Genomic DNA, 15,719 nt, shown 5'->3' on the forward strand with positions numbered 1-15,719 from the left:
AAGCTTGAAACTAGTACAACTCCCATCACACGGGAAGAAAGTGTTGAAAAGTGCAAACAGAACCCCAAAAAGGAGAGGGCATCCTCAGCCTCTCCTAAGAAACTACTGTTTTAACAGAACTTTGAAAGTAAAGTGCAATTCTGTCGAGTTTAATGTGCCAAAAGCTGAAGCCAGTGTGCATGCTCTTGCAATAAATTCAAAACCCTCATCTGAAAGTTTATGTTGACAGCAAAGAGACTTAGAAGAGAATTCTGAGAGACTATATCTAAAGAGTAAACTTTTGTCATATTAAGCTATAATGTGCAGTGTCCCTGTGCAGTTAAAGTGCTTGGTATATTTCATAGTCCCCTGTAGCTCAATTGGTAGAGCATGGCGCTTGCAACGCCAGGGTTGTGGGTTCGTTTCCCACAGGGGGCCAGTATGAAAAATGTATGCACTCACTAACTGTAAGTCGCTCTGGATAAGAGCGTCTGCTAAATGACTAAAATGTCAAATGTCAAAATGCTCTGAGTACACATCCTGGTAATCGGCTACGGAGAGCGTGATCACACAGTCATCATGAATAGCTGGTGCTCTCATGCATGCTTCAGTGTTGCTTGCCTCATAGAAGTAATTTAGCTCGTCTGCTAGGCTCGTGTCACTGGGCAGCTCCCGGCTGGGATTCCCTTTGTAATTCATAATAGTTTGCAAGCCCTGCCACATCCGACCAGCGTCAGAGCCGGTGTAGTAGGATTCAATCTTAGTCCTATATTGAAGCTTTGCCTGTTAGATGGTTCATCGGAGGGCATAGCAGTATTTCTTATAAGCGTCCGGATTAGTGTCCCGCTCCTTGAAAGCGGCAGCTCTACCCTTTAGCTCAGTGCGGATGTTGCCTGTAATCCATGGCTTCTGGTTGGGATATGTACGTACGGTCACTGTGGGGACGACGTCATCGATGCACTTATTGATGAAGCCGGTGACTGATGTGGTATACTCCTCAATGCCATCGGATGAATCCTGGAACATATTCCAGTCTGTACTAGTAAAACAGTCCTGTAGCTTAGCATCTGCGTCATCTGACCACTTCCGTTTTGAGCGAGTCACTGGTACTTCCTGCTTTAGGTTTTGCTTGTAAGCAGGAATGAGGAGGGTAGAATTATGGTCAGATTTGCCAAATGGAGGGAGCGTAAGAGCTTTGTACGGGTCTCTTTGTGTGGAGTAAAGGTGGTCTAGAGTTTTTTTCCTCTGTACCCCCACACTTTGACTCAGTACTGGTACCCCCGTATATAGCCTTGTTATTTTTATTTTATTGTGTTACTTTTTATTTTATTTTTTACTTTAGTTTATTTAGTAAATCTTTTCTTAACTCTATTTCTTGAACTGCATTGTTGGTTAAGGCCATGACTCAGTGAAACATGCGAATGACGGGGATTTGGGCCTGTTCCGGGAGCAGCAGTAAATATTTAGCCTCCGACTCATTAAATAAAGAATCTTTGTCCAGTTTGAGGTGCGTAATCGCTGTTCTGATATCCAGAAGCTATTTTCGGTCATAAGAGACGGTGGCAGAAACATTAGGTACAAAATAAGTTACAAACAACGTGAAAAAAACAGACAAAATAGCACAATTGGTTAGGAGCCCGTAAACCGTCAGCCATCCCTTCCGGCGCCATTCTGAGTTATATTCAAGTTTTCACTTCACGGAGACAGCAGAGAGGGGTGGCAGAGTGGAGTTGGGTTTTGTGTGGATGTACAGTAGATGTGTGTCATCTGCATAACAGTGTGTCCAAATTGATCGAAGATCTGACCAAGGGGTAGCATGTAAATACTAAACAGTAATGGACCTAACACTGAGCCTTTTGGGACACCTTGTGATACAGGGGCTGGGGCAGACCTGCAGTTTCCAAGGGAGACAAACTGTTGTCTATCATATAGATAGGAGTGGAACCAGACAAGGGGTGTTCTGGAAACTCCAAGAAGCCTCTCCATGCAGTAAGTAAAAATCTGATCCCAAACAGTGTCAAATGCTGCATACAGGTCCAGGATTATGAGGATGGAGATGTTCCTAGCATCAGCAGCACAGAGGAGGTCGTTCACAACCTTTACAAAGGCAGTTTCGGTGCTATTCATAGCCTGGAATCCCAACTGGAGGGGTTCGAAAAGTTCATGAGGCCACGTGTTGTTGAATTTGTGACACTACCACCCATCACAAATCCAACAATAGTCTATACAGTGAGGGAAAAAAGTATTTGATCCCCTGCTGATTTTGTACGTTTGCCCACTGACAAAGACATGATCAGTCTATAATTTTAATGGTAGGTTTATTTGAACAGTGAGAGACAGAATAACAACAAAAAAATCCTGAAAAACACATGTCAAAAATGTTATAAATTGATTTGCATTTTAATGAGGGAAATAAGTATTTGACCCCTCTGCAAAACATGACTTAGTACTTGGTGGCAAAACCCTTGTTGGCAATCACAGAGGTCAGACGTTTCTTGTAGTTGGCCACCAGGTTTGCACACATCTCAGGAGGGATTTTGTCCCACTCCTCTTTGCAGATCTTCTCCAAGTCATTAAAGGTTTCGAACCTGACGTTTGGCAACTCAAACCTTCAGCTCCCTCCACAGATTTTCTATGGGATTAAGGTCTGGAGACTGGCTAGGGCACTCCAGGACCTTAATGTGCTTCTTCTTGAGCCACTCCTTTGTTGCCTTGGCCGTGTGTTTTGGGTCATTGTCATGCTGGAATACCCATCCACGACCCATTTTCAATGCCCTGGCTGAGGGAAGGAGGTTCACACCCAAGATTTGACGGTACATGGCCCCGTCCATCGTCCCTTTGATGTGGTGAAGTTGTCCTGTCCCCTTAGCAGAAAAACACACCCAAAGCATAATGTTTCCACCTCCATGTTTGACGGTGGGGATGGTGTTCTTGGGGTCATAGGCAGCATTCCTCCTCCTCCAAACACGGCGAGTTGAGTTGATGCCAAAGAGCTCGATTTTGGTCTCATCTGACCACAACACTTTCACCCAGTTCTCCTCTGAATCATTCAGATGTTCATTGGCAAACTTCAGACGGGCCTGTATATGTGCTTTCTTGAGCAGGGGGACCTTGCGGGCGCTGCAGGATTTCAGTCCTTCACGGTGTAGTGTGTTACCAATTGTTTTCTTGGTGACTATGGTCCCAGCTGCCTTGAGATCATTGACAAGATCCTCCCGTGTAGTTCTGGGCTGATTCCTCACCGTTCTCATGATCATTGCAACTCCACGAGGTGAGATCTTGCAGGGAGCCCCAGGCCGAGGGAGATTGACAGTTAATTTGTGTTTCTTCCATTTGCGAATAATCGCACCAACTGTTGTCACCTTCTCACCAAGCTGCTTGGCGATGGTCTTGTAGCCCATTCCAGCCTTGTGTAGGTCTACAATCTTGTCCCTGACATCCTTGGAGAGCTCTTTGGTCTTGGCCATGGTGGAGAGTTTGGAATCTGATTGATTGATTGCTTCTGTGGACAGGTGTCTTTTATACAGGTAACAAACTGAGATTAGGAGCACTCCCTTTAAGAGTGTGCTCCTAATCTCAGCTCGTTACTTGTATAAAAGACACCTGGGAGCCAGAAATCTTTCTGATTGAGAGGGGGTCAAATACTTATTTCCCTCATTAAAATGCAAATCAATTTATAACATTTTTGACATGTGTTTTTCTTGATTTTTTTGTTGTTATTCTGTCTCTCACTGTTCAAATAAACCTACCATTAAAATTATAGACTGACCATTTCTTTGTCAGTGGGCAAATGTACAAAATCAGCAGGGGATCAAATACTTTTTCCCCTCACTGTATATTGTTCTATTGACAATATATAGAACCTTTAACCTTTAGTACAGGGTTCTTTAATCTTGTCCAAAGAACCAAAAGGTCCTTAAGAACCTTTTTTCTAAGAGTGTGACAAAGGGATCAATAAAAACGACATTGTCAGATCCATATAATAGGCCTACGAGAAGGGGATGCACAAATACAATATGATGTTCATCTAACCTGGAGGAGGAAATTATTGTCCAAAAACAAACTTTCAAGTGGAACTGACCCAACAATGACAAAGAGTGAATATGCGCACTCGCTGGAATATGGCAAATGCTCTCCGCTAGTGCCAATAAGATAGGCTATACCGTTCGTTCAGTTAAGTTGAGCATTTTGATAAGTAAAAGACAGATTAGAGTATTTTCATTGTCTTCTCTTTACCTTATGCATGCAACGCCTGTGGCCACCTGGCTCAAACCGCTGCAGGTGCAAATTCCTCTGGATTAAGTGCTGGCCGGCCCGGTTACCAGGTGTGTCTCTTTCCCCTATAACAGAAACATGCAGGATGGGAAGAGGCCGCCTTGGTTGTCCTTTATGCGCAGGGGCTATCGGAGGGGATGAAGGATGAACTCTCCTTCAGGGAGCTGCCTGAGCGACTGGACGGCCTCGCCGAACTCTCGGTGCGGGTAGACAATCGGTGTCGTGAGAGGGCGCATGAGAGAGGGATGACGCAAGGTGCGCCTCCACGTCCCCCTATCAACCCGGAGGCTTTCCGCCGATTCAGGTAGGAGATGCCTCAGGAAGAGACTATGCAGCTGGGGGCAGCGCGCTTGTCCAGGATGGAGAGGCAGAGGCGTCTGTGCCAGGGACGTTGCCTGTACTGTGGACAGGCAGGTCACAACTGCGACTCTTGCCCGGAGAAGCCGGGAAACGGGAGGGCTTGCTAGTATCGGGAGGGGTGCTAGCGAAACCGAAACCCCAACTCCAGAGACTCCCAGACTTTTCTCCCCGTCAGGGTTCAGTGGGCCTGCGCTGCGCGTCGGGAGCATACACTGGTGGATTCTGGGGCCGCGGGAAACCTGATGGACGCGGGGCTGGCCCAAGGGTGGAGCGGTCTAGCCAACGCGCCTGCGGTGTTCCAGATGTTGGTCAATGACGTGCTCCGGGCCCTCCTCGACTACAGCGTCTTCGTGTATTTGGATTACATCCTAATATTTTCAAAGGACATGAGTGAACACCAGCAGCATGTTCGGCAGGTCCTCCAATGCCTTCTCCGTCTCCAGCTCTACATCAAGGCGGAGAAGTGCGTGTTCCAAACAGAGACAGTCTCCTTCCTGGGGTTCATTGTCACCCAGGGGGACCTACGGATGGACCCAGCCAAGGTCAGCGCGGTACTGGATTGGCCCCAGCCCTCATCCCTCAAGCAACTACAACCGCTAATTTTTATAGGCGATTTATTTGCAATTTTAGCTCCCTAGCCCTTTCACTGACAGCCTTCACCCAGACGAGTGTGCGCCTTTTTCTCACGTCGGCTGTCCCCGGCGGAGCAGAATTACGACGTAGGGAACCGAGAGTTACTAGCGGTCAAGCTCGCCCTGGGGGAGTGGAGACATTGGCTACAGGGGGCCGCCCATCCATTCGTCGTATGGACGGACCATAAGAACTTAGTCTACATTCAGGGGGCTAAGAGGCTCAACTCGCGCCAGGCCAGGTGGGCGTTGTTCTTCACCAGGTTCCGGTTCACCATTTCATACCTTCAGGGGTCGAAGAACACCAAGTGCTCTCCTGCAGTTTGACCCTGTGGACCTGGTCGAGAGGGACGACCCCATTGTCCCCAACGCCCTGATTGTTGCACCAGTTTCGTGGGGAATCGATAGGCTGGTAAGAGCACTGCAACGGCGGGAGCCCGTTCCAATTAATTGTGTCATATTGTCATTGTATGCTGTAGCTTTAAAATGTCCCTTCACTGGAACTAAGGGGCCTAGCCCGAACCATCAAAAACTGCCCCAGACCATTATTCCTCCTCCACCAAACTTTACAGTTGGCATTATGCATTTGGGCAGGTAGCGTTCCCCTGGCATCCGTCAAACCCGGATTTGTCTGTTGCACTGCCAGATGGTGAAGCGTGATTCATCATTCCAGAGAACACATTTCCACTGCTCCAGAGTCCAAAGGCGGCGAGCTTTACACCACTCCAGCCGACGCTTGGCATTGCGCATGTTGATCTTAGGCTTGTGTGCGGCTGCTCGGCCATGTGTGGCCAAACACTTCACTGCTGAGCCGTTGTTGCTCCTATACGTTTCCACTTCACCATAACAGCAATTACAGTTGACCGGGGCAACTCTAGCAGGGCAGAATTTAACGAACTGACTTGTTGGAAAGGTGGCATCCTATGACAGTGCCACGTTGAAAGTCACCGAGCTCTTCAGTAAGACCATTCTACTGTAAATGTTTGTGTATGGAGATTGCATGGCTGTGTGCTCGAATTTATACATCTGTCAGAAACGGTCCACTAATTTGTAGGGGTATCCACATACTTTTGTGTATATAGTGTATTTTGATATATTTTATTTCATAGTCCTCTGCAAATGACAGGGATAGATAGTGTGTTCCAGACTTGGAGACTGTGACAGCAGCATTACCATCCTTGATTAGGCTAATGAGGATTGAGTAATAATGCCCTAGTCAAAAAATCCTATAGAATTCCAATAAATAAAATCTAATAGAAAATCTTATCAGATTTTGCCAGCTATCCTATAGGACTGTATCCTATAGGATAGAATCCCATAGGAGCCCAATAGGACTGGTTCCAAAATCTGATAGGAGTTTTCTATTAGATTATTCTATTGGAATCCTATAGGATCCTATAATATTCAATCCCAAATGGACTGGTTTCAGAATCTGATAGGATTTGTCTATTGGTCATACTGCAAATGAACTTGCACACTCCATATTGTGATGGTGTGTTGAAGAGGTTGAGAACCTCAGGGAATTATCACTGGTGTGAGTAGGCAAAGATATGGAGATTGTGCTCCAGAGACAAGGGAGAGAGGCTGTTACTCAGTTTACTGGTCTTTAATCTTGATTGCAGTTTAACATTCATGTTCAGGTTTCTATGCCATATTTATCTGTGAGATTGTCCAATAAAGCTGTATTTATCCAATTGTAGTGCCCATGCAATGTGGTCTGAAATAACAATGAATAGAATAATAACAATACTATGGTTTGACAGGTTGTAACAAGTATGCAGGGCAAATGAACCCGCTGCTGCACAATCACTATGGGAGCTCTTTCTAGATCGCCCGGTTAAATTGTGCATAAGAGCATCATTTAACTCTGTAAATGGTTAAACTAGTGAAAAATATATGTGTACACTATTAGCCTTAATTGAAATGTAAATTTATTTTTACACTTTAGATTGTTAAATATTTCGCTAATTTCCTGCACGTAGACGACAGTATGTGTTACTACGTTACACAACCTCACATTTTGACCACATCGAATTGAGGGTAATTGCACATTGTATTTACCTCAGATTAGTGATGTTAGTATAAACTTTTATAGTAATCAAAATGACACAAAATCGATTGCTTAAAACATATCAATATCATTGGTTTTGGACCGTTGATTTTGTCATACGTGCTGGCAGTCTCAGGACTTCATTTTCAAACTCAAATGGCAGGGAAAATTCAGGGCGCTCTCTGTATAAAAGTCGCTGGCCTCACACCTATACATTTCAGAGTCAAACTATCACTCAAATAACAGCCAACCCTTGTCACTGTTGATATCCTATGGCAGGTCGTGATTCGTTGAAATTAAATAACAAAGCAAGTGATTTGTTTCCATCCCCGTTTCGGCAGCCTCCCAAAACTTCCATCCGACATTCTACTGTTTTCAGCTAATTCTCTTCTAACCAGTGATATTACAATTATTCTCAGATTCAGTGTGTCCTTTGAATAGTGTTAGTTTAAACAGTGCATAGACCCCAAACGTTTGCCTCTGCTCTATTGATTTCAAATTGATATCGATGAGTGATTAACAAAATAGTGTTGCGTTTACCTTTCCGCATTGGCGATCCACTTCTACACACAATACCCCATAATGACAAAGTGAAAACATGTTTTTAGAATTTTTTGCAAATATATTATTTACTAAATGATTCACACCCTTGAGTCAATACTTTGTAGAAGCACCTTTGGCAGTGATTACAGCTGTGCCTCTTTCTGGGTAAGTCTTTAAGAGCTTTCCAGACCTGGATTGTGCAACATTTTCCCATTATTATTTTCAAAATTCTTCAAGCTCTGTCAAATTGGTTGTTGATCATTGCTAGACAACCATTTTCAGGTCTTGCCATAGATTAACATTTTATGTTAATGTTTTCAATATTACTGTATAACAAACGGTTTATTGGACACTTCAAAACAGTGTTTTGACATTGGGCTAGTTATTGTCAATGGGAAGCAGCAACAGCATCATTTTCAACATGTGTTTTAGGAATATGAATGGGACTTTCAACATTAATTTCCAATAGTGTTCTAGCTACTTAATTAGGTAAAAACTGCTGAATGAGTCCAAAAACATGATGTGATTGATTTATTTGGATTATCTACCAGAAATCATCATATAAGGCACATATATTTAGCAATAACAAACATACTGGTCCCCTGTAGCTCAGTTGGTAGAGCATGGCGCTTGCAACGCCAGGGTTGTGGGTTCGTTTCTCACGGGGGGGTAGTATGCAAATGTATGCACTAACTGTATGCACTAACTGAGTGGCGCAGTGGTCTAAGGCACTGCATCGCAGTGCTAACTGTGCCACTAGAGATCCTGGTTCGAATCCAGGCTCTGTCGCAGCCGGCCGCGACCGGGAGACTCATGGGCGGCGCACAATTGGCCCAGCGTCGTCCAGGGTAGGGGAGGGAATGGCCGACAGGGATGTAGCTCAGTTGATAGAGCATGGCGTTTGCAACGCCAGGGTTGTGGGTTCGATTCCCACGGGGGGCCAGTATAAAAAAATAATATGTATTCACTAACTGTAAGTCGCTCTGGATAAGAGCGTCTGCTAAATGACTAAAATGTAATGTAAGTCGCTCTGGATACGAGCATCTGCTAAATGTAAGAAAAAACATTTATCATCTGCTATAACAATTCTTACAGGTGAAAATTATTATTTCCAACAGGAAAAAAGTAGTCCGATAGGATTCCAATAGGATTCTGATAGAGGTGACACAAATCCTATAGGATTCTATTGGACAAATCACTAAGTCTATAGGATGTTTTGAGTAGGGGGCCAGGGCTCGGGGTTGGAATATCCATTGCAGTGTGTAATGCAGCCTAGTTTTATTTACACCATCTCAGCAGCTACCTTAGAAATATAACTTTGCTCTGTGATTCTCTGAGCATGCACTTCGTAGCCTATAACCTATAGGCTATGGATAATTTGAATACTTTTTATGGACCATCAATGCATGATGAATAGGCTAGGTTAAGATATGTGGGGCGTTTTCGAAGGTGTAGCTAGGCTACGTACTTCAGTTCATACAGTTTGATGCACATTAGGCTACATCGTGTGGGGGAAGTACATTATTATTTAAGGAACGGTAAATACTTAGCCTACATTTATTTATAGGAAAGAATGCCTCTTCACCTTTGACCTTGATTACCATAGCAACAGGGACGCGTCATCTATTGTCACTGATGTGACTGGTCAGGTCCTGCTAGGACTTGTCCATTGTAAAGCACAGTGTCATGATATATATATTTTTTCAACCTCCTTTATTAGCTAACCTTGGATGATAAAAAAATAATAAAAGCTGTAACGTCAAATGTGTGTTTAATGTACAAGTATTTCCGTTAGCCGATAAAGTGTTTGTAAATAACAGGCTTGCAAAATATAAATGGAACATGCCTGGCAACACTAGTTGGTGAAATGGCGTCTGGTTGCCTAGTGCTCGGTCTATTTTAGCTATCTGGTTAGCTAGCTATATTCAATAACCTTTGACTGTGAATGGCAGTACATTTTCAGTAGAATAAATAACTTCATTGCAATATATTTCAACATGTCGGATTCAGAAGAGGACAGTCAAGATAAGCAACTTAAAATTGTAGTCATCGGAGACGGCGCATCGGGGAAGGTGAGGGATGTTCAAGCTAACTGAGCTAGCTAACATTGGCTAGCAAGCTAACAGATAACGTTAGACTTGTTTTTTTGAGTAACGTTAATTTAGTTGGCTAGCTAGCAACATAACTATGTGGCTAATTGGGTAAATTACTGTGCAGTGGATAACTTTAGCTCAGAGTATCTTACATAATTGTCCTTCATAGCTGCGTGTGCTAGGCCAACGTTTTGGCTATGCATGTTAGCTGCTAAACTAGCTAGTTAACGTTAGCTAGCTAGCTAGCTCTTCAGCCAGGTAAAAGGGGAACCATCACCTAGGGTTGTCAGACAGGCAGTGTTTTTGTTGTTGCATAACTATAGCCAATGATGATGATAATTTAGTTGGTTAACCTTAGTTACCGTCTTCATTTTGCACAACAGGGGCAGAGTAATGTAAATAGCTAGTTAGTTAGTTAGCTCTGGACCAGGGCGGAACGTTAACGTTAGCTAGCTAACGACATGGAAACAAAGTCCAGTTACTGTCAATGATGAGCTACCAAGCTACTTTCCTCTGAATTGTCTTATTAACAGTCAGTGTCAACAGAATGGACAATTAAGCCTGTGGTGCGCAACATGTTGCCCGGCCACAGACAGTGACCAGGAAAACGGTTGAAGAACATCATCAATCTTGAAAGAGACCGAAAAAGTCGCAGCCAAATCTGCCACATTTAGGGCTGATGAGTTCAGCAGGCTATTATTTTGGGTTGAGCAGCTGAGTGCATCAACAGGCCTAAATTGATTAGAATAGCATAACTAGGTTGGTTCATAAATACACTGCTCAAAACTCTTATGGAAAGAGACACACAACACCAAAAAGTGTAATGACATTTGGCGATTGTCATTAGGCCATAATTTATGCATCCACTGCTGTCCGCGCGTGTCTTGATGTCGGCCACTCATCTCTGCCTTGGCAAAATGTCTGTGTTTTCGTCGAATCACATCGCATTTTGGAGCGTAGGCTATACCACCCGGTGTCAAATCCATTCACTCATTTTTGTATGCCTCTGACATGCGGTAATTATAAAAAGTGGTGTAATAGCCTACAGTTTTCTGGACATTTTACCGGTATGGCGTACCCCCACTATTTATTTAGCCGGACCGGACCATACCGCCTTACTGTCACCCCTGAATACATCTCAATATATATGCTCCAACCTTCAATTCAGAATTGTTCAGAGGGAGATTGCCAAGATTATCAAACTACTGTTACTGTGTAACAGATCCATAAACTGTTTCGAAGATAGCATAGTGGATTTAAATCTGGCATGAATCCTATTTTGTAAACCTATTAATCGTACCTGACCCTTAATCCAGGTTACGTGTGCTGTTGGAGGGACTTTCTGGAGAGCTTTGGACCGTAGTACTCTGGTTGTCTAATGTTACTTTGTTAGCCAGTGATTACAGGTAGGCCACAAAGGTGTGTGTGTGGACTACACAATAATTCCGTTGCTGTATTGCCTAGTACAAGGTGGCCTAACAGCCTAGCCTACATATAATGATTAAAGCCTCTTCTCACATAATCAATGTTGTAGGTCTAAGTTACAGGGAAATAATATGGGCCTAGGCCTATTTACTCATGCAGGCATAACATTCAATGTAGATAAAATTGTGCCTAGAATCTAAAGCTTGATTGTTCAGTAGGCGAAAAAGTGTAGCCTATATTTTCAAGCGAACCCTTCCTTGCTATACTCAGGAGTGAATGTTCTCATTTGACTCCCTGCTGCACAAGCGGTGCTTTAACATGACAGCTCTTGCAGTAATTACCAATTCCTTCATATGAACCAGCAAGGGACAAGTCTCAGTCTGCAGAAATGGGATTGACCTCGCTCCAGATTACACACACCTTTTTAAGACTCAAATGGCATTTATGTATTTCTTAGGCTTAATCTGGAAGCTTATCATTATGTTCTTCTATTACATTTGGAATTGAACCAACTGTGGTATAAGCTTAGTGGGAGGAGGCATGGAGAATTCTGCAGTGATTTAAATGTTCAGGCGGCATCTGAATCGTTGTTAGGCTACTAGCTTGCTGTCAACACTGAGGCCAGTAATAAAACCAGTCACCATTCTGGACACATTTTCTTTAAAACTAGAAACTCATAAACCTCACCTAAAACTTGTAACATTCTATGCATAGGCTTTAGACCCAGCCAAGACTGTTTTTACCATACATATTTAATGAGTCTTTCATTCATTCTCTTCTTGGTAGATATAGGCCTACATTTTCCAGACCTAGGCTCTGTAGCCTACTTTGCAGAATAGCCTGAATGCAAATGTTCAGTTCAGATTTATTTTTTAGAAAGACATGTATTTCTGGGCAAATATTTTGAGACTGCTTGGTCTGTATGGTCATAATGCAGGTAACCCAAATGTACCAACATTTCTCTTTGTCACAGCACAGACTGTTTGCAGCAAAGAGGTTGTCGTGACCAATGCGGCAGCGGTTCTTCTTCGCTGTGTCTCTGAATCCTCAAATGATTGAGTGTGAATGTACTGCAGTGATTTTAAGTGCTTTTTGGCTTCACTAACCTCTCTTGAAAGACATTCCTCCCCCTCAAAGAGAAACAAAATGAATGGAGCAGTTCCTCTATGTAGGCTCAACGAGAGAAATTAATGTTCCAAGTCTGAAAAATCACTTTTTCTTCAGGCGGACAGAGAACATGCACAACTCGGTTCTCAGTAGATACGCTACATTAATAACCCTCCTCACACTGCTGCCAGGTGTCAGTTCATCACTGTCTCCATGACTTACCCGCTTGTCTGTTTTGGGCAGAAAACAGGACCCCTACCCCCAATCTTTGAATAGGCACCCCCTATTAATGTCAATCTGCTGAGCAAATTGCAAATGGTTCAGTTTTTCTTGGACGCCATCTTGCGGGGTATTTTCACTTGTGGTTGTCCATTCAGAAATATGTGGGGGGGGGGGGGGGTGTAGATGTGTGAAGGCTTGTCCACCAGCTGAGTTAGGAGCTGTCAAGAATATGGACACTCACAGTTTCAGCAGGCCTCACATGGTATTACAGAAGCTAAAGGACTTTTAACTCAACATATTTGTGGTGTTTGTGATTGTAATACCATAGCCTACATGTAGCTAGGCCCCACAATCACCCGACCTCAACCCAATTGAGATGGTTTGGGATGAGTTCGACCGCAGAGTGACAGAAAAGCAGCAAAAACAAAAAGCAGCCAACAAGTGATCAGCATATGTGGGAACTCCTTCAAGACTATTGGAAAAGCATTCCAGGTGAAGCTGGTTGAGAGAATGCCAAGAGTGTGCAAAGCTGTCATCAAGGCAAAGGGTGGCTACTTTGAAGAATCCCAAATATAACATATATTTTGATTTGTTCAACACTTTTTTTGGTTACTACATGATTCCATGTGTGTTATTTCATAGTTTTGATGTCTTCACTATTATTCTACAATGTAGAAAATAGTAAAAATAAAGAAAAACCCTTGAATGAGTAGGTGTGTCCAAACTTTTGACTGGTATTGTATGTTGAAAAAGCCAAAGCTATCTAATGAAAATCTGTCCTATTCAGCCACATGAGAAACAGCTGTCAAGATGACTCCCCTTCAGTGATTCTAGTTGGGATAGATCTTACAATACTACAGCAGAGTTGGAACCTAATGACTGACTGAAATTGGGCATGGTTTGATGGCACAAAGACTTGAACTAGCCTATGCTTGACTGTTTTGACTTACAGTGCCTTAAAGTATTCACACCCCTTAACCTTTTCCACATTTTGTTATGTTACAAAGTGGGATTAAAATTGATTTAATTGGTTAATGATCTACACAAATTACTCTGTCAAATTGATTTTTTTTTTTCAATTGGTAAAAAATGATGATAATAATATTGATTTAGATAAGTATTCAACCTCCTGAGTCAATGCATGTTAGAATCACCTTTGGCAGCGATTACAGCTGTGTCTTTCTGGGTAAGCCTCCAACAGCTTTCCACACCTGGATTGTACAACATTTGTCAATTTATTATTTTCAAAATTCCAATTAAAATTGGTTGTTGATCATTGCTAGACAACCATTTTCAGGTCTTGCCTTAGATTTTCAAACAGATTTAATTCAAAACTGTAACTCGGCCACTCAGGAACATTCACTGTCTTCTTGGTAAACGACTCCAAATCAAATTATATTGGTCACATACACGTGTTTAGCAGATGTTATTGCGGGTGTAGTGAAATGCTTGTGCCTCTAGCTCCGACAGTGCAGTAATATCGAACAAGTAATATCTAACAATTTCACAACAAATACCCAATACACACAAATCTAAGTAAGGAATGAATTAAGAATCTATACATATATGGAAGAGCGATGTCAGAGTGGCATGGTCTAAGATACCGTAGAATAGTATAGAATACAGTACAGTCATGGTCAAAAGTTTTGAGAATGACACAAATATTAATTTTCACAAAGTCTGCTGCCTCAGTTTTTATGATGGCAATTTGCATATACCCCAGAATGTTGTGAAGAGTGATAAGATTAATTGCAAAGTCCCTCTTTGCCATGAAAATGAACTTAATCCCCAAAAAACATTTCCACTGCATTTCAGCCCTGCCACAAAAGGACCAGCTGACATCATGCCAGTGATTATTTCGTTAACACTGGTGAGAGTGTTGACGAGGACAAGGCTGGAGATCACTCTGTCATGCTGATTGAGTTAGAATAACAGACTGGAAGCTTTAAAAGGAGGGTGGTGCTTGAAATCATTGTTCTTCCTCTTAACCATGGTTACCTGCAAGGAAACACATGCCGTAATCATTGCTTTGCACAAAAAGGGCTTCACAGGCAAGGATATTGCTGCTAGTAAGATTGCACCTAAACCAACCATTTATCGGATCATAAGAACTTCAAGGAGAGAGGTTCAATTGTTGTGAAGAAGGCTTCAGGGCACCCAAGAAAGTCCAGCAAGCGCCAGGACCGTCTCCTAAAGTTGATTCAGCTGCAGGATCAGGGCACCACCAGTGCAGAGCTTGCTCAGGAATGGCAGCAGGCAGGTGTGAGTGCGTCTGCACGCGCAGTGAGGCGAAGACTTTTGGAGGATGGCCTGGTGTCAAGAAGGGCAGCGAGGAAGCCACTTCTCTCCAGGAAAATCATCAGGGACAGACTGATATTGTGCAAAAGGTACTGGGATTGGACTGCTGAGGACTGGGGTAAAGTCATTTTCTTTGATGAATCCCCTTTCAGATTGTTTGGGGCATCCGAAAAAAGCTTGTCCGGAGAAGACAAGGTGAGCGCTACCATCAGTCCTGTGTCATGCCAACAGTAAAGCATCCTTAGACCATTCATGTGTGGGGTTGCTTCTCAGCCAAGGGAGTGGGCTCACTCACAATTTTGCCTAAGAACACAGCCATGAATAAAGAATGGTACCAACACATCCTCAGAGAGCAACTTCTCCCAACCATCCAAGAACAGTTTGGTGACGACCAATGCCTTTTCCAGCATGATGGAGCACCTTGCCACGAGGCAAAAGTGAAACTAAGTGGCTCGGAGAACAAAACATCGACATTTTGGGTCCATGGCCAGGAAAGTCCCCAGACCGTAATGCCATTTGAGAACTTGTGGTCAATCCTCAAGAGGCGGGTGGACAAACAAAAACCCACAAATTCTAACAACCTCCAAGCATTGATTATGCAAGAATGGGCTGCCATCAGTCAGGATGTGGCCCAGAAGTTAATTGACAGCATGCCAGGGCAGATTGCAGAGGTCTTGGAAAAAGAAGGGACAACAATGCAAATATTGACTCTTTGCATAAACTAAATGTAATTGTCAA

The 15,719-nt window shown here is 43.2% G+C and overlaps 1 protein-coding gene across 2 annotated transcripts in view; it reads left to right on the plus strand.

Moving 5' to 3' along the window:
* Window positions 1-9,648: 9,648 nt before the first annotated feature.
* Window positions 9,649-15,719, plus strand: part of LOC121534768 (ras-related protein Rab-28) — a 62,071-nt gene continuing 56,000 nt past the window's right edge. Inside the window, exon 1 of one of the 2 annotated variants that reach the window (XM_041841349.2) lies at window positions 9,649-9,908. In XM_041841349.2, the coding sequence (XP_041697283.1) occupies window positions 9,834-9,908 (75 nt within the window). In that variant the 5' untranslated portion in view covers window positions 9,649-9,833. The remainder of the gene's footprint in view (window positions 9,909-15,719) is intronic. The other variant, XM_041841345.2, reaches the window with a different exon arrangement.

This window comes from Coregonus clupeaformis, unplaced genomic scaffold (genome assembly GCF_020615455.1).
Source record: "Coregonus clupeaformis isolate EN_2021a unplaced genomic scaffold, ASM2061545v1 scaf0204, whole genome shotgun sequence".
In the NCBI taxonomy this organism is placed as follows: Eukaryota; Metazoa; Chordata; class Actinopteri; order Salmoniformes; family Salmonidae; genus Coregonus; species Coregonus clupeaformis.